Source organism: Motacilla alba, chromosome 4 (assembly GCF_015832195.1).
Source record: "Motacilla alba alba isolate MOTALB_02 chromosome 4, Motacilla_alba_V1.0_pri, whole genome shotgun sequence".
NCBI classification, from domain to species: domain Eukaryota; kingdom Metazoa; phylum Chordata; class Aves; order Passeriformes; family Motacillidae; genus Motacilla; species Motacilla alba.
Window position 1 is genome coordinate 43,682,312 of NC_052019.1, and position 22,922 is coordinate 43,705,233.

A 22,922-nucleotide genomic window follows, 5' to 3' on the forward strand; every position below is an offset into this window, starting at 1 on the left:
GGCTGTGCCAAAGGCTAAGGTGCCCTGCAAGGCCTGCTCAGGAGACACAGGCAGACAGACGCTGTACCTGGCAATCACTAACTCTATTTTCTGCCACTCAGGGAATGGGAGAGTCACCAACACCAGCTATGGTCTGAAAGGCTTAAGGGGGTTAAATACCCTCCATCTTCCCCAAGTCATTATAGGGTCAGCTAGCTCTTAACGCGCATCGCTGTCACAGCAAAAGAGGACATTGACACACCTGAGCATTTGCAAGAGCTCTGGGGAAGCCCTTGGCACTGGACTGAGCACACCTCTGGGTGGAGAACTTGAGTGGAAAGTGTTCTGGATGTTCCACTCAACAGCTACAGGGGGTTAATTATTCAAATTCAAAATACCAAATTACAACTCACACACTAGTTTTCCCCTCATGAGTTATTTGAGATCATCCCTTACTAGTGTGGCCATACAAGGCTTCCAAGTACAAAACTTGGAAAACTCTATGTTTTCCCTAAACATTAGTTAATTATATTTTTCTCAGCCACATAGAAATTAACTATAGTTATAAATGGAATTCAATTAAAAGCAAATTAAAAAAACCCCTTACATTCCCCAAACCACACAATTTAGTGCTTCCCATCTGCAGACTCACAAGCACAAATGCAGAGAGCAGTAAATGATCAAAACAGCTCCATCAAAATAACTCCAGGAGCAGTCATGAAAGTTTGAGCCTTCTGTCTCCTGCTGGCAGTATGAAATAAGCAGTTCTGGGAAATAAAAGATGGTTGCCATCTAACCTGTTCCTAAGCCAGTGTGGGAAAGTGATTGACCATTAATGTGGCTGCACAATGAATGCAACTTCCCTCTCCTTCTGCAGCCCATGAGATACTGGGTGCACACAGCATGTATGCCAGGTAACACTGACATCTCAGCAAACTGCCATGAGGAGAGAAGGCTGTGACTTTTGGCACTACTGCTCCTTCCAAAGAGATGAGGAAAGGGGATGAATGAGATGCCATTTCTCCACTCTGTTCCATCAAACTCTATATGTTTCAAATAGCATTTCAGCATGAGTAGCCTCTCTCGTCCAGCTTCACCTCTACCTATAGGCACTCCAACTCTCTTCTCCCTGTGCAGCAGGGAAGGTGGGAACAAGCCATCTCTTCCCATTAGTGACCAGAGTAGAACAATGGACAAAGGACATGACCAAAGGGGACAAGCAAACAGCACAGCATAAAGTCTTAGAAAAATGAGAGGGGGCAGTGGGGAAAGACTGAGAAAATAAGACATCCTTTAAACTGCTGAATGTTTTGCTGTCCTTCTAATATCTGAAAAGCTTTTTGAATTGGCAGGCTGCAACACAGCACTTTCTGACAACTGCAATACAAAGCCATGAAAAATTGATTAGCTTCATTAACATTTTAGGACCTTATTAGCTGGAACGAAATTGACTGTCAAGGCATTTTAAGGGAGAGTCATGGTGTAATGAGCTCAGTGCGAATTATCCTCATCCCAGAATAGAAACAGGCCTGTCACTGAGTAACCAAGCCCAGAATCTACCTTTTGGTTATTTTTAATTCCACTCCTTCAGCCATATCTGCCATAAGCACTTTTTCAGTTTGCCAAGACAAGGCACCAGCTGGAGAGAAAGCTGCAGCCAGCCCCAACCTGTCTGTTCTCACCCAGTAACAGCGAGGGACAACTGCAAACGAGCATCCACCTGAACACTAGACACCACTGGCTGCAGACAGTCCAGACAGCAACAATTCCCACCAGCCCCAGCCCATCTTTCTAAACAGTCATTTCAAAGCTATTATTTCTCCATCACAAAGGAGATGCTGACCCTTTTTTTCATCTAGATGATCAGCACACTGCAGGTCCAAGGAAAGAAAAGCAGTTTAAAGGAGTTCTCAAAGCCATTACTATTGATAAACAGTTAACAGGCAGGGTCCACTGAAGTCCACAGGGAGTACCAGGACTTGTCACCATCCTGCTACCTCTGTGTTTAGGTCACAACACATTAATAGGTGGCCACGTGAGAAGCCAGCCCCCAGAGCAGGTTGTACAAGACTCAGTCCCACTGACTTCCAGCCTTATGCAACGGATGAGACAGAGCCCAGACTCTGCCTGCCCTTTTGCTAAATTCAGATAATTAGTTACGTCTGTGAGACATATTTCCTCACAATAGTCTAGCCACTAATATTGCACCCAGAACTGGCTGAATGTTTTCTGCCTGCTCCAACACAAAAACTAGAAAGCCTTAATGCAGGTACTACATGGTGCACTTGAGGAAAAACAAAAGGAAGCACCTGATGCAGACTGCAGATTGCTGCAACACAAGGGTTCATAAGCAGACCAGACTACTAACTGGCAAAGGGTCCTTAAGCATTACTAAAGAGACAAATCTGTGTGCTGATGTCATCTGCTGATGACAGAATAAGGCTGGGAAAGGACTTGAGACAAGTCTTTTCCCCTGTTGGCTTGCTCCTTCCTTGCAAGATGTCCATGCATGCCATGGCTGAAGGTAGGATTCTGACTAGGAAGCCCCTCTTCTAGAACTTTACAGGTGTCCAGCTGGTAAGTGAAAAACTTGGGAGTTTTTCCTTGTAGTAACCTTTTACACTCTGCCACAACATCCTTTCTTTTCTTCTCTTCCTTTTTATTTTTTTTTTTTCATTTACTTACCTTTTGCCAGCCAAGAAAAAGGAGAACAAACCAAAACACACATGCAAGACTTGCATCTACGTGTTCTGCCCAACAGTTTTCTCTGAGATTAAGTAAACTCCTTTCTGGATAAAAGTAAATTGACTCTGTGAGAATTGCTGTTGCCTTAGGGCCAGTCCAAGGTTTCAGTGTGTTTTGCAAACTGAACTGGAAGGAACTGTATTTTCAGACCTGTAGAGGTAAGTATTCTCTCCCAGATCACTTAAGGTGAGATGCATGCGCAGTATTCCCTCTGTAAAGCTATTCTGGTCACCCTAAAACACTCGCTGCTCATCAGGACAACCACAGAGCTCACTTAAACACAGGAACATTTATTTTTTACCCTGCAACATCGACTGGTCTAAGGAGAAAAGTTTACACCAAAGGTCTTACTCATATTCAAATGTTAAATCAAGTGTTTTACCTGCTTATTGAACCAACTTGAGGTCATCCCTGTTCTAATCTATCAACATGACTTTTTATTGAAGTATCTTTACTGGGGAATTTGGTCTATGCAGGTACATCACAAAATTTATTCTAGGCTCAAGCTTAATTGGAACAAAGTGCCTCCTTGGCATTTTTCCTTCAAAGCTATCTACTTTCTACATAATAACAACTAACTCCACACTACATGCTGTCCACAGGTATGGCTTTAGCTGACCACAAAGCTGCAGGATCAGAGAGGTTTCCTTAATTACAAGGACATCAGATATAACTTCCTTCTTGGCATATATTTGTTTCATTTACATTCTAGTTTGTTGAGTACATCCTTAGTCAAGTGTTTCTTCCTTATGAAACAAAGTGTGATGAAGATTTGCATCAAGATATATGGCTAAAATCAGAAGGAGCAGAGCACCGAGACCAGCCATTTCTCCTTTTGGAGGAGGAGAATTGCATAAGGCCACTATAAAAGCACTGCTGGCACACATGGAAGTGCCCAAGCAGCACTCCACAGAGCTCCGAGCCCAAGTCTCCCTATGCCAACAGAGGTGGAAACCTGACTTTTGTTTCAAATCTGCTCTATTTATTTGGCTTAAAGTATCTTTTGTTATTACCAAAATTGCAGTCTTCAAAGTTTGAGTGACCTGCTGGCTTTCTCTTGCTCAATGGTAGAATAAAGCTCTGTTTGTTCTTTTACTATTAACAGCTTTTACTTGCTCCCTTTTCCAGAGGGGATGAGAACTAATCTTTTCTTTTTGTGTTGATTTGTGATTCCTCAACACTCCAATAATTTAACCAGTCTTTTCTGACCCCTCTCATTCCCTAATATCCAAATAGATGACAGACAACTAAGTGCCGTAAATCAATGCAATAGCTAGCTTTTTCTTACAAATACCTTTTTCCCAGTGAAAAGTGCTTGTTTATGAACCTAATATTATTATCTCTGAAAAGACCAATGCTTATTGCTTTTTATTCTACTATTGGAATGCCTCCCAGTGAGAAGTCATGTGAATACAGAAACAACAGCTTTGCTACTTAACTCTTACAGAATTCATTGCCTGCTAAATGCCATCTGGTCTGAGTTCTCAGTGCCCAAAAGTCACCTGCAGCACCCATCTTTGCTGTTTAAAAATCACTTCTATGGTAGTCACATTTGTTACTGTAACAGGAAGGAGCTCTGGGGCCCAGAAAGAACTCATCAGCATCCCAGGGAAGCAGCAGTGCTGCCACGAGAACATATAACTTCTCCACAATTTCTTCTACTCCTTTGCACCTTTCTCTCATAGGGATTTCTGTCCTAGAGCTGAGCTCTCTCCTGGTACCCTATTCATGCTGTAAACCAGTATTACTTCTAGGTTTCCACCAGGTAGGTAACTCTGGGGTACTTACTCACCCGTGTCATTGTAACACAGCCCTGACCCCCCGTCCCTTCAGACGTTTCACCAACTCACTTGAACTGCAAGCTTTCTGGCTCTCCTCTGGATGGATCTGTCTTGGGGATGAACCACCTTAAAAGTTCCCAGTCATCAACTTACAATGATCAAAGAGGAGACTCACGGATATCTAAAGCGTACACTGGAGGTATCCCAAGAGCGAGGACTACTGGGATTGAAAAAAACCAGGAAGCATCAGCACACTTGCTCTCAAACGCCAAGTGCCAGAGTCCTCAGTCAGACTTGCTCTGAGGGGTAGTGAAGCAGGTGTAGCAGCTCAAGGGAGGCTACTGCCAGAAAAGTGGAAACAGGATACATTCCAGAGCCACGTAAGAGTTCACAGGCTGTTTTAGTCAGTGCACTTTCTTCAACACAATGGCAGAGCAACAGCCAAAGAAATAAGGTCAATCACACACACTGTATGCCATTGCCATTACCAGAGAAGTAACTGCTGCCCTTTGTCCAGGACCACAGTCTATTCTGACATGCAGGAGGCCCTAGAGGACTACCAACCAGTGTTTTGGACACAGAGGGTTAAAAGAAGTCAGACTGGACTAGACTGAGCCTTTCCTTCTCTCCGCCACCAGAAGTCTGCTCTGACAGTGAAATATTCTGAGAAAGCACAGACATACGAGCTGTGTTGATCTGGGCACGTAAGGATTTTGCATGCTTGGTGCCACTGGAATGTGTCCCACAGTTCTGGACTTCACCAGCAACCACCTGGGAGCCAGACAGAGGCACCTGCCTCCCTCCTCCTCAGTCTCCTGCATTTTGTTCTTAAACACTCAAGCCAGGAAAACAGTCCTCCAAGCAAGGCAAAGCTTTATTAAAAATGACTCCGATTAAAAAGGGGTTTTAAATCCTTTTGTAATGATGACCGGATTATCCGCATCACGCTGCATTACGCAACTGAGAATAAAGCAGCACAGTGCAAGGGGTGAAAGAGCTGTCTCCAGCAGAACCATAACTTTGTAGGCAGCTCTCAGTTCCAATGCTCACCTGCAAGGTTCAGATGGGATCGGGTGCACTTGGTACATGCCAGAGAAGCAGAATCATGCACAAACCTTGTTTGAGGCAGCAGCTGCAGAGCAGAGGCTGTTTTGCCACACGGCTTTCAACCAAAGGTACTATTTCAGGGTATACTGATGCTAAATGCTTCAGGAAGCACAGCTATGAGTAATAAACTCTGACCTGAAGCCTGGGCATGGGTCTGCCATAAAATGTGACAACTTGTGATCCCATACTGGTGATAAACCAGAGGCTGGTCAAGAACTGCCTTCAAGGTGCCCAACCTCACTACAAGGACCATGCTGCCAGTATCCGCCCTGGTGCCCAGGGGCAGCAGCAGCCATGCAGTAAGTGAACAGCCACACTGCTCAGCTTCCCTTAGCCAAAGACACCTGGCCACACTTGCACAGCTGCCAGCTTTTAATGGGAAGCACTGCAAAGTGCTGGGACAGAAGTCTAAGTTACAGATTCAGAGCACTTCCCAAAATGTCCCACTAAGCATCTCCTCTCATCACACCCTCTTCAGCACAATGGTTGGTTGTGGAGGTTTCTTTATTTGTTTTAACTTTTTTTTTCTTTTTTGAAAATTAGATCCTGTCTGAATCACTAAACTGAACATGATCTTGCTGTGTTCAGCAACATTTTCTTAACATTGTGTTAAACTTCACTGTAGGCACTCAAAAAATGTCCATGTGTGTATGTGCATACCATGCTAAACACTCTTTTGTCAGAGAAGTAAGATGTCCTTTCAAAGAAGGACAAAGAACAAGTTAAAACTAACAGACAGCTTCAAAAGCTTTGTGGTAGCTTTCCATTACAAAAGACACAGGAGAAAGGTTTTTTTTTTTTTTTCTGATTCCAACGGAAGGTGCCCAAACTTTTCTTTCATCCAAGGAAGTCTTTAGTTTGGCTGAGCCTTTGAGGCACAAGCACATTGCTTAGGAAAGGACGCACACAAGACTCAAGTCTTGATTGTTTATTTCAGCACCTCACCCTAGGAAGGCTCCAAGCTGACCACAGCAGCCACTTGCCAAGCTGAATTATTTGCCTATGCAAGCACCAGTTAGGACCTTTCCAAAATCCAGTAATGATCACTTCAGAGCCTGTAGGGCTCCCTCTGGGCACACACATGCTCCTTTGAGAAACTACAAACTTCCTGCTTACTCAAGCTGCCATGAAAATGTCACCAGGGCTGGATCACAGCATGACCCTTCATGTGACAGCATGAGTGAGACTCCCTGCCCAAAACTCCTGACAGTACAGGTTCAGGTATGCAGATCTGGCTGGACCTTTTAGTGAGGACAAAGCACACTGGGGTTTCACTCCCTACATAGCCCTCTGGCACCATCACGAACCTGAACAAAAGCACTTGGAGATGACCAAAGTTCCAGAGTGAGGGTCACACTGCCTCCATTTTCCACTGAACATTTTTACACAATTGTCCACCAGAAGCTTAAAATTATGATAAAGTAAGAAAAAATTCTTGCTCAGCAGATTTCTGGGATATTGAGGTCAGCAAAAAAAGGCATCTCTTCCCAACATCCCAGATGTCTTCCTTCACTCCGTCTCAATATGAAAGCAGGCGGGGGATGTTCAGAAACAAGTCAGAAGGCTGCTGAAGCAGAGCAGTTAGCTATAATAAAATATGAGCTTGAACCTCCACAGAGAAAGTTTTAACAAAATAGATGGTTTAAAAAACACCCAAACAACCCAAACAAATAAAAGCCCCAAACCAAAATGAGTAAGAAATTTTGACAGCTTGAATTACCTATTCCTGACACCAAGAGCTAAAGGTGCTCAGCAGGGCATGATTCCACCAGTGCATCTTCCAGGCAGGGATGCCTCAAGTCCTAACAGTGGTCCTTAGAGTGTACATTGAAAGATCCATGTATTAAAGAGACCTGTGAAACCAGAGGCATGACTAGTTCCCACGTAAAGTCCCATTGCATCTTCTACTTTTCTGCCAGTCAAATATCTTTCCTATACCGTCCTCCTTGAATTTGGAGGATGAGTGAAAGTACCGGGAGTGTGTGTGTTAAAATCCATCACCACTGCCACTCACTATATCGACAAGATGTTGAAGAAGTTCAGAGCCAAAGTTCTGAGCCCCAGAGACCCTCTACTGAGCAGGCAGGGCTCAAGCAGGGCTGTAAGGGGACCCCGACACAGCACTGGCACATGCTCAGCATGAGCAGGCTGCCCTCAGAGCCCTGAAGCTGCAGCACGGCCACCTGGCTTCACAGAAACAAATTTCTTCTTTCACACTGTAGCCATCACTTAGTGCCCAACCAAAATAGATTTAAGCTGTTCTGTAGTAAAAATAACAGCGACCAAGAAACATAATGTCAGATCACAGGAAGGGGAAGCTCTTTTTTGTTAGATTTTCTAAATTTAGGCACTTTGATATACCAGAGTCATATGGATATGAGACTTTTCCAAATCTAGTGCATGCATCACTGTCTGAAATAAGAGCATGAAAATCTCTCGGACAAAGAAAGAGGCTGCTCAAAAGGAAGATTTAGAGAAATGCACAGGGAGCTGAAAACTCATTTGATTATGCAACGAGTGTAAGTAGGCCTGGTGCTTGCTGCTGACTCCCTGGTTTGGAAACCTGCCACCAAGCATCCTCTGCTTCATTACATTCAACCCCATCCAGCAGTTCTGCCTATAAAATTGTGGTGGGTTAACCCTAGCTGGATGCCACATGCCCACCAAAGCCACTCTATCTCTCTCTTCCTCAATGGGACAGGGGAGACAAAATACAATGAAAGGCTCATTGAGATAAGAGCAGGGAGAGATCACTCACCAGCTGCTCTCATGGGCAATATAGACTTCAGAAAAATTACTTTAATTTTTTTACCAATCAAATCAGAGAAGGATAATGAGAAATAAACCTAAGTCTTAAAACACCTCTGCCCTACTCAGTCCTTCTTCCTGGGCTCAACTTCACTCCTAAGTTTTTTCTCCTAATTTTGCCTACCTTCTCCCTCTCCAGTGGCACAGAGGGTCATGAATGGGGTCTGCAGTGAGTTCATCACAGACTGCCTCTGCTGCTCCTTCCTCCTAAGGGAAGGACTCCTCACACTTTTGCCCTGCTCCAGTGCGGGGCCCCCTCCCACAGACCGCAGTTCTTCATGGACTGGGGTCCCCCATGGGGTCATAAGTCCTGCCAGCAAACCTACTCTAGTACAGGCTCCTCTCTCCATGGGTCCACAGGTCCTGTCTGAAGTCTGTTCCAGCACAGGCTTCTCACAGGATCACAACCTCCTTCAGGCATCTACCTGCTCCAGCTGCAATTGCTGCTGCAAGGGCTTTTGGTTTTTCTCCCCTTCTTATATGTTATCCCAAAGGTACTACCATCATTGCTGAGGGCCCTGGCCTTGGCCAGTGCTGAGTCCATCTTGGAGCCATCTGGCATTGGCTGTCAGAGAGATGGGAAGTGTCCAGCAGCTTCTTACAGGAGCAAACTCTTTAGGGCCCCGCTCCTGCTACCAAAACCTTGCCATGGAAACCCACTGCAAAAATACAGCCACACACAGCAAGGGTCTAAGAAGCACTGTGCAGATCAGGAGAGGAAACAAAATCCTCCACCTCTTCTCTTCACTGCAGTAGCACAGATATATAAAAAGGATAAGTTTGTCCATCTTCCCCTGCCTGGAATGCCCTGGAAAAGAGGAGAGGTCCACCTGCTTGTTTCTCTCTGAACACAGCATGCTGGCTTCCTGAAGATACAGTCCAGATGAGGCTTCCCCAAGAAAGTCAACCCATCCAAAGGACTACCCAGGGAATACTTTGAGCCAGAAGTGATTATTCCAGCTCTCACTGCTTGTTTCTAGATGGGGTGCTCAGCAACACAGAGGTGCAAGATAGAGTGATTTAAGAAGTTCAACAGTGGGACAGAGGCTGGCTGGCTGAAAGCCCACGTTAAGGGAGTGGAGGCCAGTCCAGCAGCTGTTCTCTCAACCTACAGCACACTTTAAAAAAACATTTTAGACCCAGAAACAGCTCTCATTAAATGAGAGTTTGTCACCACACAGCTGTTGCTGAGTCAGACACCAGTTTGTCTGGATTTGCAATTTCCCATGCCCTGTGGCTACTCCCGGGTGCGTCTGCAATTTGCAAGGCACGTTCTCTCAAAGGTGTGCAGAGCAGCCCGACTGCCACCCTACTGTCACTTCTGCTCCAGCTCTTGTGTGTCCCATCATGACTAAATCCCCCTGCAAAGGAAGGTCATTGCTCCTGTGAGCCACTCAGCTTCACAGATGAAGAATTCCGAAAATAAGGGGACAACTAAGTTATGTAGTTGCCTCTTGTCCCCCTTTGGTCCCATGTAGACAAAGTCCCAGCTGTTCAGCTCTTTTTCGGAAAAAAAAAAAAGAATTTTACATAAACAACTTGAACTATTCCCTATCACACATCACAATAAATACAGCTGCATATTATTATACATTGAGGATGTAATCCTGGAAAGTGCAAAGATCAGCAGTTTGTTAGACAATCATGCTTTTTTCCCCATAATGTAGTAAAAGAGAATATGTGTACAGACTGATGAGTTAGACATGATATAAATATAGAGAGAGGGTGGACTGATAAATATTCAAATATCAGGAACGTCAATATGAGATGACTGCTTCTCAGAATGGATCTTTATCACCAGCCATTACCCCATCTTTTGGTACTTCATTCTTTATTGATCTCAATTTATTTGAGATTTTTAATGAGAGATGAAAATGCAACTGTTCAGACATGGGAAACAGGAATATTTAGAATACAAGATGATGTCAGGCAGCCAGCCTCAGACAGAGGTCCCTGCCTCTCCATCCTCCACACCGTACAGCCTGTGCATTTCAGCTCGGCACACTGCTAAACTCTTGCTTTCTAACACTATCTGTTCAGAGAAAAACTGCTAGCCATCCATACCTGACTGCTGCTTTTAGCAAAGAGGCCAGAAGGAGTGGACAGAGGTACTAAATAGCCAGCAACAGAGTTCCACAACATCAGCTAGAGATGCAGCAGGGAGCTGCTGCACCATGCAGACTCATGGTCTGTACTGCAGGACAATTTTGCAGTTCTGCTGTGTCCATCATAAATTTTCAGAAACAGCATGATACAGATTCCTTTTTCTTTTGCTGAAAGAAGCTCTCCCTCTGTATGCTGCCCATGCAGCAAATGGAGGGGGGGGGGGGAGGGGAGTCTTCCTAAATGTGAGAACACTTGTTTTGGGATAGCCTAGGGACAAATCAGCCCTTCTAGCAGTCCTCTGCTGCCAACCTTGCACTGCACTGATACAGAAGAACCAAATGCAGCGCACATGTATCTCAAAGTCAAGCGAGACCAAATCACTGTACACCTTCATGGGGCAGAAACTGTTAGATGCATTGGAAGCAAATTAGGCCAAGCAGCCCTGTCTCAAATCAAACCCTGCAGATTTTGATGCTGTGGAAATCACGGCAAATTAATTTTTCAGGAAGTTGATAAACAGCCCTGCTGTATGGCAGGATCTGTGCCTTATCAGATACCATTGCTCACTGGGTATTGCTGGAGAGAAAAACACCTGCCAAAAATGAAGGTAAAGAACATGCTCCAAGAGAAATTCAGCACACAGACTGAAAAGTTACTACGTACACATCAAGAAAAAAAACTAAGTGTGCCATATTCTTGTATTCTGTTAGGACAAAAGCCTACAATATTAATTTTATCACCAGTCATTTGTGGGCTTGAGGCACGTAAACCCCTGTCCTACCACTGTTGTACCTTTGTTTTGTTCCTGGCACACTGCAACAGGAAGAGACTGAAAACTCTACAGAAAGTGATGGGTACCATGAAGGAAGGAGGAAGGAGCTTTCCCAGAACAGTGTAGGTTGTCTCAGATAACACAAATAAAAATGCTTCTCTAAACTGGACACTTGGCAAACATCATCCTAAAACTGGATAAAAGAGATATCCTGGTATTGCTTTCATAAAGAGTCTTGCAGAAATGCACTTGGAAAAGCTTGCGAAATCCTGCCAGTAAAAGCCCAGCAGAAGTCTCGCATCATCTTATCAGCACAATTCAATGTATCCTAGATCAACAACACTGCAGCTGCTTCCTGGAGTGTTCAAGCACCAAATCCGAGTCAGCACTTGGCAATACAAGGCAGGTCTGAACAGGATTTGAGACTGAACTTTATTTTGTGCTGAAGGTTACTTGCTCTCAAAGTTCAGTCTTGTCTGATCTTCACAAAGTGCTCAGTTTAATGGCCTTCCCAACTGAAGCACTTTGCTCATCTCAAAGCTGTTGTTTGGTTAATGCAGAGCTTGCCATGCTCAACTGCCAATTCAAAATGAATGCTACCTTGTGAAGTCATTAGGCCATTTTCACACTCCTCCCCCAGGAATCCACAGCTAAAACCAGTAAGGACTGTACTCGGTACACCTTTGGGTAAAGCTCAGAGCTCTTGAAAATAACCACTGGGAAAACAAAAAAACAAATCTGAAATTAAGGTCCTGCTTTAAACCACAACCAACTCAACAGGCAAGTACTCCAGCAGTCACAGCTCAGTCTGAGCACAGCCTCCATGCACTGGCCACAGACAAGTCACCCCTAACCACAGAACCTGGTAAGTCTGAAACCACAGTACCACTGACCATGTTGGCAACCCGATCAGTGTTGTCACCAAGCTTTGGCCAGGAAAATACCACAAGCGCAATATGTCTTTAGCCTCCGGCAGCCTCCTGAGCAAGAACCATAAGCCCTCCAAGGTGGGGGTGTTCAGTTCATCTGAACATCCCAAATTTAATTTCTAACAGAGCCACCAGCCATTTTATTTTCACAGGTCTTGCACCCCCAATCTCAGCTCTTACATCTGGTTCTCCAGAAAGAAATTGCTAGAGGACAAAACTCTCCCACCTGGTCTAGCTGGAACTAAGGCCACATTCACACAGGTGACCTTGCCATCCAAGACTGTAAACTTCATCCATGCAACAGCTTCCAAAAACACCATGGCCTCCTCATCCTCTGTATAAGACAGCTCCTTGCTGTGGTCACCAGAATCCCATCAGCTCTCCTGATGTAGGCAAGACCACCATATAAAACACCATGGAGGCAGGCTGAGACTCCTGTAACCCAAATGCATTACTTTCTTAGACACAGGTAAGTTCTTATCTAGTCAAAAGCACTGACAAATTTTGTTTGCAGCAGAGGAATTTGGTGGTTATAATTCACACTGTACTTTAGGCACTCCCACTCCTTGTCCCTACAAGGAGCTCCCTGAAATAGGTATCCCACAAGCTCCAAAGCACCTGAGAAGAGGTGATCTTGCTTGGCACCAGCCTGCTTACTCTCACAGTTGTCCAAGCACAGGTACCACAAATAAGGAGAGGGAGGTAAAAGGCCACAACTGATGATCTTGTCCTCAATCCCCAGAACACAATTTTCCGTACATATCTACAGAGGTTATTCTTCCTCTGTTCACAATGGGGGGGAGGTAGAAAAAACAATTGTACACTGATAACTTCCAAGAACTCAAATCCCACACAGGACTTTTCACTACACAAATTTTTCCCCTTCTTCTCTAGCAAATTGTTTTCAAGAGCCAAACAAGTAGCCTGCACTATTACTAGCAAATGACTAATTGGAGAGCATGCTAGGCTATCACAGTTGCCTGCTTAATTCTGCAAAAAACAATGGACACCACAGCATACAGGAGAATTACCTACCAGATGCACTCTTATTTTGTTTTTAAACTTTTTTTTTTAACACCTCTATCCCAATGTCAAGCAACATGTTCACATCCCCAAATGACAACAATTCAGCACTGTTGGTGCTTTCCCACCATCCTCTCCTGAGATGCAGAAGGTGTAGGCCCTTGTAATACACCTGCACATGGATCGTTCACGTGCTAAATCTCAACTAAACTTACACGGGAAAACTTTTCCCACTTCAGTGCTTGCAGAAGCAGGCATCATATCACTAGATGCGTGAGCACACAAGACAGGGCAAAGCATGTTTCATGACACCTGTGTCCACAGCATGCTGAAGCAGCATACAAATCAGTCCTCATGTAATCAACTGACCCCAGAGAGGGAAAAACCTCCAACCACAGCTTATCTCACCCTCACAGTCAGCAGCTTTTAAACAGATCTCACGCAATGAAACAAAGAATCATTTGGTACCCCGCAACTCTTTCATAGGTCATTTCCTGCAGGGACAAATTTCAGCAACTGTAATAAAAAATACAAACCAAAAACACAAACTAAAAAAAAAGTAATGCACTGAAGGCCAAGAACTCTGCTTTGCTTCACTAACCAAACCAAAAAGATCCACTCAACCAAATCTAGCATCTCCCTGGTTCAGTGGTGGCAGATCAAAGTCCAGAGGCTCAATGCCCAGAGATGACCCCCATGGGGAACAGGCCAGAGCAAGACAAGTTGTTAAGGGACAAACCAGAAGAGCTTCCCTGTACCAGAGCTGACATAGCAGGAAAGCTTTCTTTTATCAGACATGCATAGGAACTTCTTGAGTAAGGAAGAGGATTCCTTCATGCAAGAAAGAGGATTTCTTCATGCAGTGTTAAGTGTGCATGTTGCCATTCTAATTTCAAGTAATTTTAGCAAGTTCTATATTAAGAGCTTAAAAATAAAAGCCCCCAAACACACACAATATGAGTAACCAGACACAGCAGGACAGCTGTAAGAAGGCAATTCAAAAACCTCAGCCTTTCTTCTGGCATCCACATTCCCTCCTGTTCCTGCATCGTCCCAAGCCAGACTGTCAAGCAGCAGCCCAGGTCTGCACTGACTACTTCAGTTCCCTCCGAAGACTGATTCCCACATCCATACCCCACCAGGAACATGTCCTACGGCAGCCACCCACTCTGCATACCACTCTCTTCCTCTGGCAATTTCTCAGATTTCTCCAAGACCAGAAATATTTGTTGTTCCTTTCAACGTGTTGTTTAAATCAGAAGATGCCTCAGCCACGAAAGAAGAGGACTTCAAATACTGACCTTGCAACACACAGGTTAACATGAAGGAAATCTCTAAAAATCAGTGATGGCACATAGGCGACTACTGTGTTCCTACACTGTTACCTACAGCAAGTCACACCAGTCAAGACTGTCACTTCAACAGCACAGAAATCAGGTCTAGTCAGTAAACTTAATTATCCATACTAGAGCCACAGAATAACAGTAGCTTCTCCAAGTCCAGCAACTCATCTATGCTCTTCTCTTGAACCACAGGGCCCTGTTCAGCTTCATCCTGCCACCCAGAACATCCATGTCCAAAGCTCACATGGTGCTGAAGTCTTGTCCCGCTGTCTCCAGTTAGTACTCTGCTGAGTACTCCGCTGAAGCCACAGCCTGCGGGATAGTGTGACAACAGCCCCAAAACAGCCATAGCATCTACTTTGAAAGTCAAGCAAAAAAGACTCCACCTGCAAATGGGGAAAATAGAAGGCTGCCTAATATTAACATCAGGCTCTCTAACAAGCAGGTGTTGCTCTATTGCAATTGTCTATGAAAAGAACCCCAGCTACTTAAAGCATGACTACGAAGTGGAATTAGATACCTGACATGAGCCTTTCACTGAGCAGCAGCTCAGATTTTGAAGCAACTTCAGAGCCCTTCTGACAAAACCAGTTTCACCTGCTCTTGGCTTACCTTGCATGGGGTGACTCGACAGCATGACACACCACAGGATCCTCCAGCTCTCTGTCTCCTGACTCCATCCCAGCCACCAAGGGAGGTCATAATAGCTTCTGACTCCAACTCAGGGCTGGTGAGCATGGTTCACTTTGAATCATGTGCATATGGTGGCCTAGTTAGCCCTACTCTAGCCATGACAGAGAGACTTACAGGGGAACGACACTATGATACCTCCATCTGTACCCCTTAAGGCGACTGGCACTATGATCCCTGCTTCTGCTCACCATCAATGTGGGAGACAGACAGAGGAGAGGCTTGCGATCTCCTCCCTGCTCTGATACCTCAAGAAGGGGTTAGCAAGGAAGGTGGCAGATGTGCACTTTCTCTCCACAAGAGACCTCTTGCTAGTCCTCCAGAGCCTTTCAAAGCTCCCCAATAGCTGTGGAGCATCCTTTTGAACAGGGGCTGCTAGGCTCACACAGTATTTTTGCCCATGGCTTTCTATTTGTTGTCATGTTTTTACTCTGTGAAAACCTGCATCACCTCATCTTGCCCATCTTCTGCAATGGACACAGACCCTGGCTTTCTCATGTCTACACTCATACAGACCCTTCACAAGGCAGGAATAAAGGAAAATCACTGGTCAAACATAATCCCTCCCAGCCCAAAAACCAGAAGAATCATGCATAGGACATCAGGACACCTTGCACAAAAGGTGCACCTAGTACAAAAGACAGTCTGGAAGACCCCGTGGTGACCCAGACCCAGCCTAGCACAGGGCAAGGGGAAACAGCAGCAGGGCAGTTAGCAGGTGCATATGAACGCAAGCTTGGAAAATCCAGTCACATTTGTCCAAACAAAGCACACGTGTCTACTATCAGACAGATGGCAAACCACCTCCACCCTCCAGTCCCAAGTCACTTAATAGCTTACATGACATGAATAACCTAAGAGCTCTTCAGTCCAGGGGCTAAAAGAACATCACATACAAATGAGAGCATTCCACAATGCCTGTGATGACCCAACTGAGATCTTACTGTCTTGGAGAGGTGAACCATTCCTTTTGGTTACTTGAAGAGAGATATGACTTTCTTAGCCTGGTAGGGACACTTTCATTCATATATCATACAAATGTAAAAGAAAAAAAAAACAACAGTTTAACACACTGAGCTGTTATCAGCCAAGTGGATGACTGCAGCCTCAAAGCATACTGAAATTCCAGCTCAGATGCCAATTCAGTTACTATTTCGTCCAGCTACAAAACTGTTTCAAACACAAAAACTTCCTTAAAAGGACCCTAACAAGGCATTTTTATATCACTTTCATTCACTCTTTGCAATAAACCCTCAGAAAACTGAATCCAGAACCTCAATTTTTATTTACCATTTCTACGCACAGTAGCCCTATTCCTAGAGTATTTCTGTGTGTATTATCAATGGAAGCTGCAGAGTGCAGGACAGAGAGGAAAGGGAAGGAGAGGAAAAGCAAAAATTAATCCTCAACTCGTGAACTCCCTTTTTAAAAGGGATTCTAATAAAAATTTTGGATGACCAAAGAATGCACCATCAGTTTCATGAATGACGACACATATTGCACAACCACACAGAGAGCCAGACTGCACTTCCATTTTTGAGCACAAATTTGGCAGTGCCTACACAGAAATATTTCCCTTATTAAGGTCAACTGGCTGCAAAGCACTTCTTCAGTGCAGTCCTAAAAAGCCCACAGACCTATTTAAGTATTAGGAGTATTGTAATTGCCAGTGATTTCCACTAAAAGAGCTTGGAAAGAAACACAGACATCTCCCTCACTACATATTTTCGTAACATTAGACCCCTCTCTTTCCTACACCTTGTAAAAAATGACACCATCCATGATTCACTTGCATGACAGCAAGTTTGGCAGCATGACTTAAACATGCATGCCTCCTGATCAACAAAATCGGGAGGAAAAAAAAGTCTTGAGCTTCACGATTGCCACATAGGGGCTCCTAAACAATCTTTTATTCATAGAGCAAATACATAGCAAGGAATCTTTTAGATTAAATGCAGACATACAGGCCTCCCACGTCAAATCACAGTTCACATTTTTCATATAGTCCAGATCAAACCCAAGCTAGATTGAAGCATCATCCATGACAACAAGCAGGCTTCTCAATAAATTGATTTAATCACTCTTCAGCATTTCCACAGATCAGTTCTGCCTTTTAAACCTGTCTGTCTGCTGTTCTCCCAGCTAGAGTCACAGAGTATCCATGTTTAAAAGAGTCATTCCCTGCCCCAAAGCAGGGTCACACCTGGGATGCTATCCTGTGCCCCTGATAGCAAGGCCTGAATTCCCTGCTGGAGTGCCTCAAAAATGTTGCAACGCCCTTTCCACAGGCAGCATCACCCAGGTGTCATTTGGAGACCTGGCACACAAGCCCCAGCTTCTCCCATGCTTAGCACACTGCTTACCTGGGCCTTCCCTTCCCAGCACACCTGGCCTGGCTCCCAGGCGAGATAAATCCTTTCCCACCTCTAAGGAAACATACGTGGCACAGCCAAGTCCAAAGGAAAAGGCCCTTCAATGCCCCTCTCATTCTTCTGAACCTGCTCTGACCATCACTGGGGTCAGCAACAACACCAACTGCCTGCAGACAGTCTGGCTCCTCTTCAAATTTCCCTTTTAAAGCATCATCTACTCACAGGGAGAAAAGGGACAGCCACAAAGCATTCACCAGTTAAAAAAAACAATAAAGGAGATGCGTGACTGGAGACTGGAATTCACAAGCTAAATCTTCAATAGGTGCCCATCATACTGCACACTCAGTCTGCTGTCTTGACTAATTTTGGAGGGTTTTTAGGGAGGGTTGTTGGGGGGGGTTTCAGGGGTTCTGTAGCAGATTTGGTTTTTTTCAGTTTCCAGAGATTTTTTTTGGAAAGCAGATCACATTGCCCTACGCACCATGTCAGCAGCAAGCTATCACTCAGCACGTCTCACAGCATGGGTTCACCCCCCAGTCCAATGGCTCTTACATAAGTGAGCAGTTGGAGGGAGATACAGCTGATGGAGCCAGGACTCAGGCTGAGGAGCAAACTGCACCTCCTTATTATTAATGTCCAGAGGGAAAAAAAAACACAAAAAAACAAAAAACAGGAAACCAAACCCCAAAACAACCCCCAAAACCCCACACCTTATTAATCACATTTACTTATGAACAAATTCAGCACCACTGCTTGCTCTAAGTCAAATCATGCTACAGTTCCCTGCACAATTTCAGGCTACCTCTTAATGTTCCAACACACCTCCAACATGGTTGTTACAATGCAGATTTCTGGAGCATTGCTCACAGTTCAGAGTGCGGTTTGATTTCATGCAGATTTATACATCAAAGCACCTTTCCCATGGCACCCTGCAAGCCGCAGAGCAAACCCAAGCGGAGCAGGGAGGACACTAGTTAGGAGGCAGTACTTGCACACACAAAGTAAAACAGATGCTGCTGGAAAACATCACCGATAAAAATCACAACTTTAGAGGTGACAGCTTTAAAAAGCACCACGACCAGTCACGTTCCAGAGGAGAGAGGTTATGCTTTTTTCGTTTAAGGAAGGGAGAGAGAGGAAGGAAAATAAAATGTGCTTGAAAACAGCTCCAAAGGCACAGTTCGGGAATCACTTCTAGGTGAGACACTTGAACAAAGAAGATGGAGTATCCTTCTCTCTTTAGTGAGGAATGCTTCCCGCTAGAGACAGGGCTCAAAGAAAGCTCAGAGAATGCTCTTTTTACACAGGGCTATGGAGACCAACACACCCATTGTCTACCAGGAGGAGCTTTCCTGCATTCAGAAAGACCGCAGCACAGGCCAGGTTTTGGGGGTGGAGGGTTGAAGGGGGACACGGAGGATACCTGCAATGTTTTAGGCATCTCTATTCGTGTTTACAAATAGCTCCAAGGAAGTGGGAGCTGCAGGGAACTAAGGGGAGAAAGGAACTAAGGGGAAATAAAACCCCAACACCATTCAAAATAATAAATAAAACCCCAGTCCCATTCAAAGGAATCAAAACAAGGAGGACAGGTCAGAGACTTCTCAACAATGGCACTGCCAACCCTCAGGGCCAAAACCCAAAAAGCAGAGAGAAAAGGTGCAGACAAAGGGGGATGTAACACCCCCTCTTCTCAGAATAGGGTTATTTTAAGCCTGTCTCCTTGGAGCTACTCTAATATTTTCTCTCATGACTCAAACCACCAGGGAAAGGAGTTAGAGCAGAGAAGAAAAGAAAAAAGAAAAAAAAAGAAAAAAAGAAAAAAAACCAAGAAAAAGAAAAAAAAAAAAAGAGCTAGGGCTGACCTCATAAGACACCTTTCTAGAAGGGGCAAAGCTCCAAAAGAGATGAAAGGCAAGCTGGGCTGTGCCTTACCTGGAAAAGTGTGTGGGTTGGGTGACCCTCTTTTAAGGCACTTTGAACAGAGGACATGCACAGTGTAGTACAGGCCCGGCCATTCCTGGAGCAGGACATTCAGTTCTTCCACTAAAGGCGTAATAGCTTGCCAAGCTGTCCAGATATTTGGTAGGGACGCATGACTCGCGATAGACAGAGTGTCTGGCTGCAGAGCACCCCTGGCAGGCCGGTAACTCACCACCACAGGCACCTTTCCCCGGTAGGCATAAATCTGGTATTTGCCATCTGACCGCTGAACCACGTGGCTGTTAATCTGGACACTGTAGCGTGCAAACAAGCCGGGTGGGAAAATGAATGGAAAGCTATATTCAATCTGCAGCTGCTCAACCACGAAGGACTGTCCGCTCAGATTGGTGCCGTTGATCCATGCCTCTGCATGGGGCACCTCGTTTTTCACATAGCAAGGAAACTTGTACCAAGCAGCCGCCCCATTTAAGGGCTTGCATTTGGGTTTGTTGACACAGTAACATAGCCCCATCTTCTCCAGCAGCTCCAGAATGAGCTGCAGATCCTCTCGACTCTGGACGTGGGGCTTAAGAAGGAGACGGATAACGTGGGCAGGAAGGAGGCCATGCAGCAAGAAGCCCTCCACGTAATGATGGAGCTGAGTGGTCCTCAGTTCGTCAATCTGGGTGTCGCTGAGCAGTTTCTGGAGCAGCACGGTGGCATCCCGCTGGCAAAAGACATTGAGGATGTCTATGAGCCGCGGCAGGTTGTGGAACACGTACTCCCGCAAGGTGAGATGCTCCTCAAAGTAGAGCAGCTTTCCACTCTCGTGCAGGTAGGACAGGGCACTCTGCAGCCGATCCTCTGTCAGGCCTGCCTGCAAGCCCAGCCGGGCAGAGTCCCACCAGCTAAGCCACAACTGCTGAGCTTGAGGCTGGAAGTGCAGCTCCTCCAGCACTTGCCAGGACTTGGGTAACACCCGGTGCAAGTTTGGGAAGATATCCCGGTGCTCAGCCACTGAGAGGAGCTTGTCCCGCAGGCGACGCACCTGGCAACGGTCCTGGCAGCTGAAAGGCAGCACTGGAGACAGGATCTGTGGGCGGTGGTTGAGAAGATACTGAAACTGGGCTTTCTTTCGCCGCAAGTTCTTGTCTGAGACCCCGTAAAAGGCAGCATGCGGGCTGGAGCAGCGCAGGTCAAAGTCCTGTCCCAGAGCCTCATCCACCTGCTGGACTAAGCTCTGGAGTCCCTCAGCATCCCTCTTCTCCTGCTGAGCGATCTGGTGATGGATGTCCAGGCACTTCTCTTCCAACTCCCGCTCCGCACAGAGGTCAGCATGTGTTCCCACCATGCACACTACAGCATGGGGCACCTTGGAACTGAGCCAGTGTAAGAAATAGCCCACAGAGGGGTAGAAGTGCTGAGGGACGTAGGCACTCAAATTCACCACCAGCACGTACAAGGCTCCAGGGGAGAGGAAGAAAGACTGGATCACATCATAGCTTGGGTCCCCTGCCAGCTCATACACAATGAATGTCAGGCCCCTCTCTGCATCTGCTGTCCAGTCCATCACCTCGATGCCCTTACTGCCTCCTGATAGTCCTAGTCCCAGTGGTACTCGGGGCACATTGGATGGCAGTGACGGCACAGGGGATGTTGTGTCCCCTTTTGCTCGGTGAGAGGGCACACGAGAAGCGATGTCCTGCCGCTCAACAGGGAGATGTTCCACCTGCTGCATGACAGGTACCCGAGTTGAGGAATTGTCTTGAGGGTCTGGAAAGGGGCAACATCCAACTGCCACCCTCCCAACGTCCTGCTGTTGCCCAGGAAACCCTCTGTGCTGGGTGTTCCCTGCCTCCAGGCTTCCCATGTCCTCTCTCTGCTCATTTTCCTCCATGAGGCACCGTCTCAGCAGGGTCTTTCCTGCATCCTTTAGGCCCATGAGGACTAGTTTGAGGCGGGGTTTGAGGGCAGGCTGGGAGTGGGCCAGCTCCTGCTGGTAAGCTGCGATGTAGGGGATGCCTTTCATGCACACCTCATAGGGGGGCTGGATGAGGGGGTTGTCTTTGATCTTCCACAGGGTGACACGGGAAAGCTGCCCGAAGCCCTCAGGCAGGATGGCGATCTGGTTGCCTTGCAGGACCAGCTCCTCTAGGCTGTGGAGGAGCACGATGGAGTCAGGCAGGTAGCGGATGCGGTTGTTGTCCAGCCAGAGAGTACGGAGCTGGTGGAGCTGAGAGAGGTGAGGGGGCAGCACGGTGAGCTGGTTGCGGCTCAGGTAGAGCTCCTCCAGACTGGGCAGTGCCAAGATGGCAGAGGGGAACTCCCCCAGCAGGTTGGATGAGAGGTTCAGCATCTTGAGCCGCTGTAGTCTGCCGAAGCCGGCGGGCAGCGCCTGCAGCCGGTTGCCGTCCAGCATGAGGCTCTCGAGGGCACTCAGCTGGCAGAGACCCTCGGGAAGGGACGCCAGCCCGGTGCCGCTGAGCCAGAGGATCTTGAGGCGGCGGAGGGCAGCGATGCCCTCGGGCAGGGCCCCGAGGTGGCGGTTGCCGGAACAGTCGAGCTCCTCCAGGGCGGCCAGCTCCAGCAGCGGGGCAGGGAAGGAGGGCAGCAGGTTGTGGTCGACGTCGAGGGTGCGGAGGTGCCGCAGACGGCCCAGGCCCTCGGGCAGGCGGCGCAGGCGGTTGAAGCTGAGGTCGAGCTCCTCGAGGCAGCCCAGCTCGGCGAGGCGGGGGGGCAGCCCCGGGCCCTCGGCGCCCAGTTCGTTGTGGCTGAGGCTGAGCTTACGCAGGCCCCGCAGCCCCGCCAGCGCCCCGCCATCCCCCAGGCCCCGCAGCCGGTTGTGGCTGAGGTCGAGCTCGGCCAGGCGGCCCAGGTGGCGCAGGGCGGCGGCGGGCAGGCGGCCCAGCCGGTTGCGCCGCAGGCTGAGCACCCGCAGCCCGCTCAGGGCGGCACCCACCTCCTCGGGCAGCTCCTCCAGCCCCCGCCCGCTCAGGTTCAGCGCCTCCAGCTCCCCCAGGGCCGCCGCCGCCAGGGACGGGAGGCGAGGAGCGGCGGCACCGGGGGGCGGCGGCGGCCCCCCCGGCGGCCCCGCGTCCGGCTCGGGCTCGGGCTCCGGCTCGCCGGGGCCGCCCCGCAGCTTCCGTGCGCGCAGGGCGGCGTCGCGCCACAGCCGCACCGCCTTCGGGGGCTCCGTCTGAGCCATGGCCGGGGGAGCGGGCCCCCGCCCCGCCCGACCCTACCTGCCGCCGCCGCCGCTGCTCGCCATGGGCGCGGCCGCGCTGCGCGTCGCCGCCGCCGCGACGGGCTCGGGGCTCCCCGCGGCTCCGCGCCGGCACTGCCGC

At 47.3% G+C, this 22,922-nt stretch overlaps 1 protein-coding gene across 2 annotated transcripts in view; it reads right to left on the reverse strand.

The window, feature by feature from the left end:
- Nucleotides 1-22,922, reverse strand: part of MFHAS1 (malignant fibrous histiocytoma amplified sequence 1) — a 35,088-nt gene extending 12,166 nt beyond the window's left edge. For both annotated transcript variants that reach the window (XM_038135177.1, XM_038135178.1), the window contains exon 1: nt 19,591-22,922. In XM_038135177.1, the coding sequence (XP_037991105.1) occupies nt 19,591-22,783 (3,193 nt within the window). In that variant the 5' untranslated portion in view covers nt 22,784-22,922. The remainder of the gene's footprint in view (nt 1-19,590) is intronic.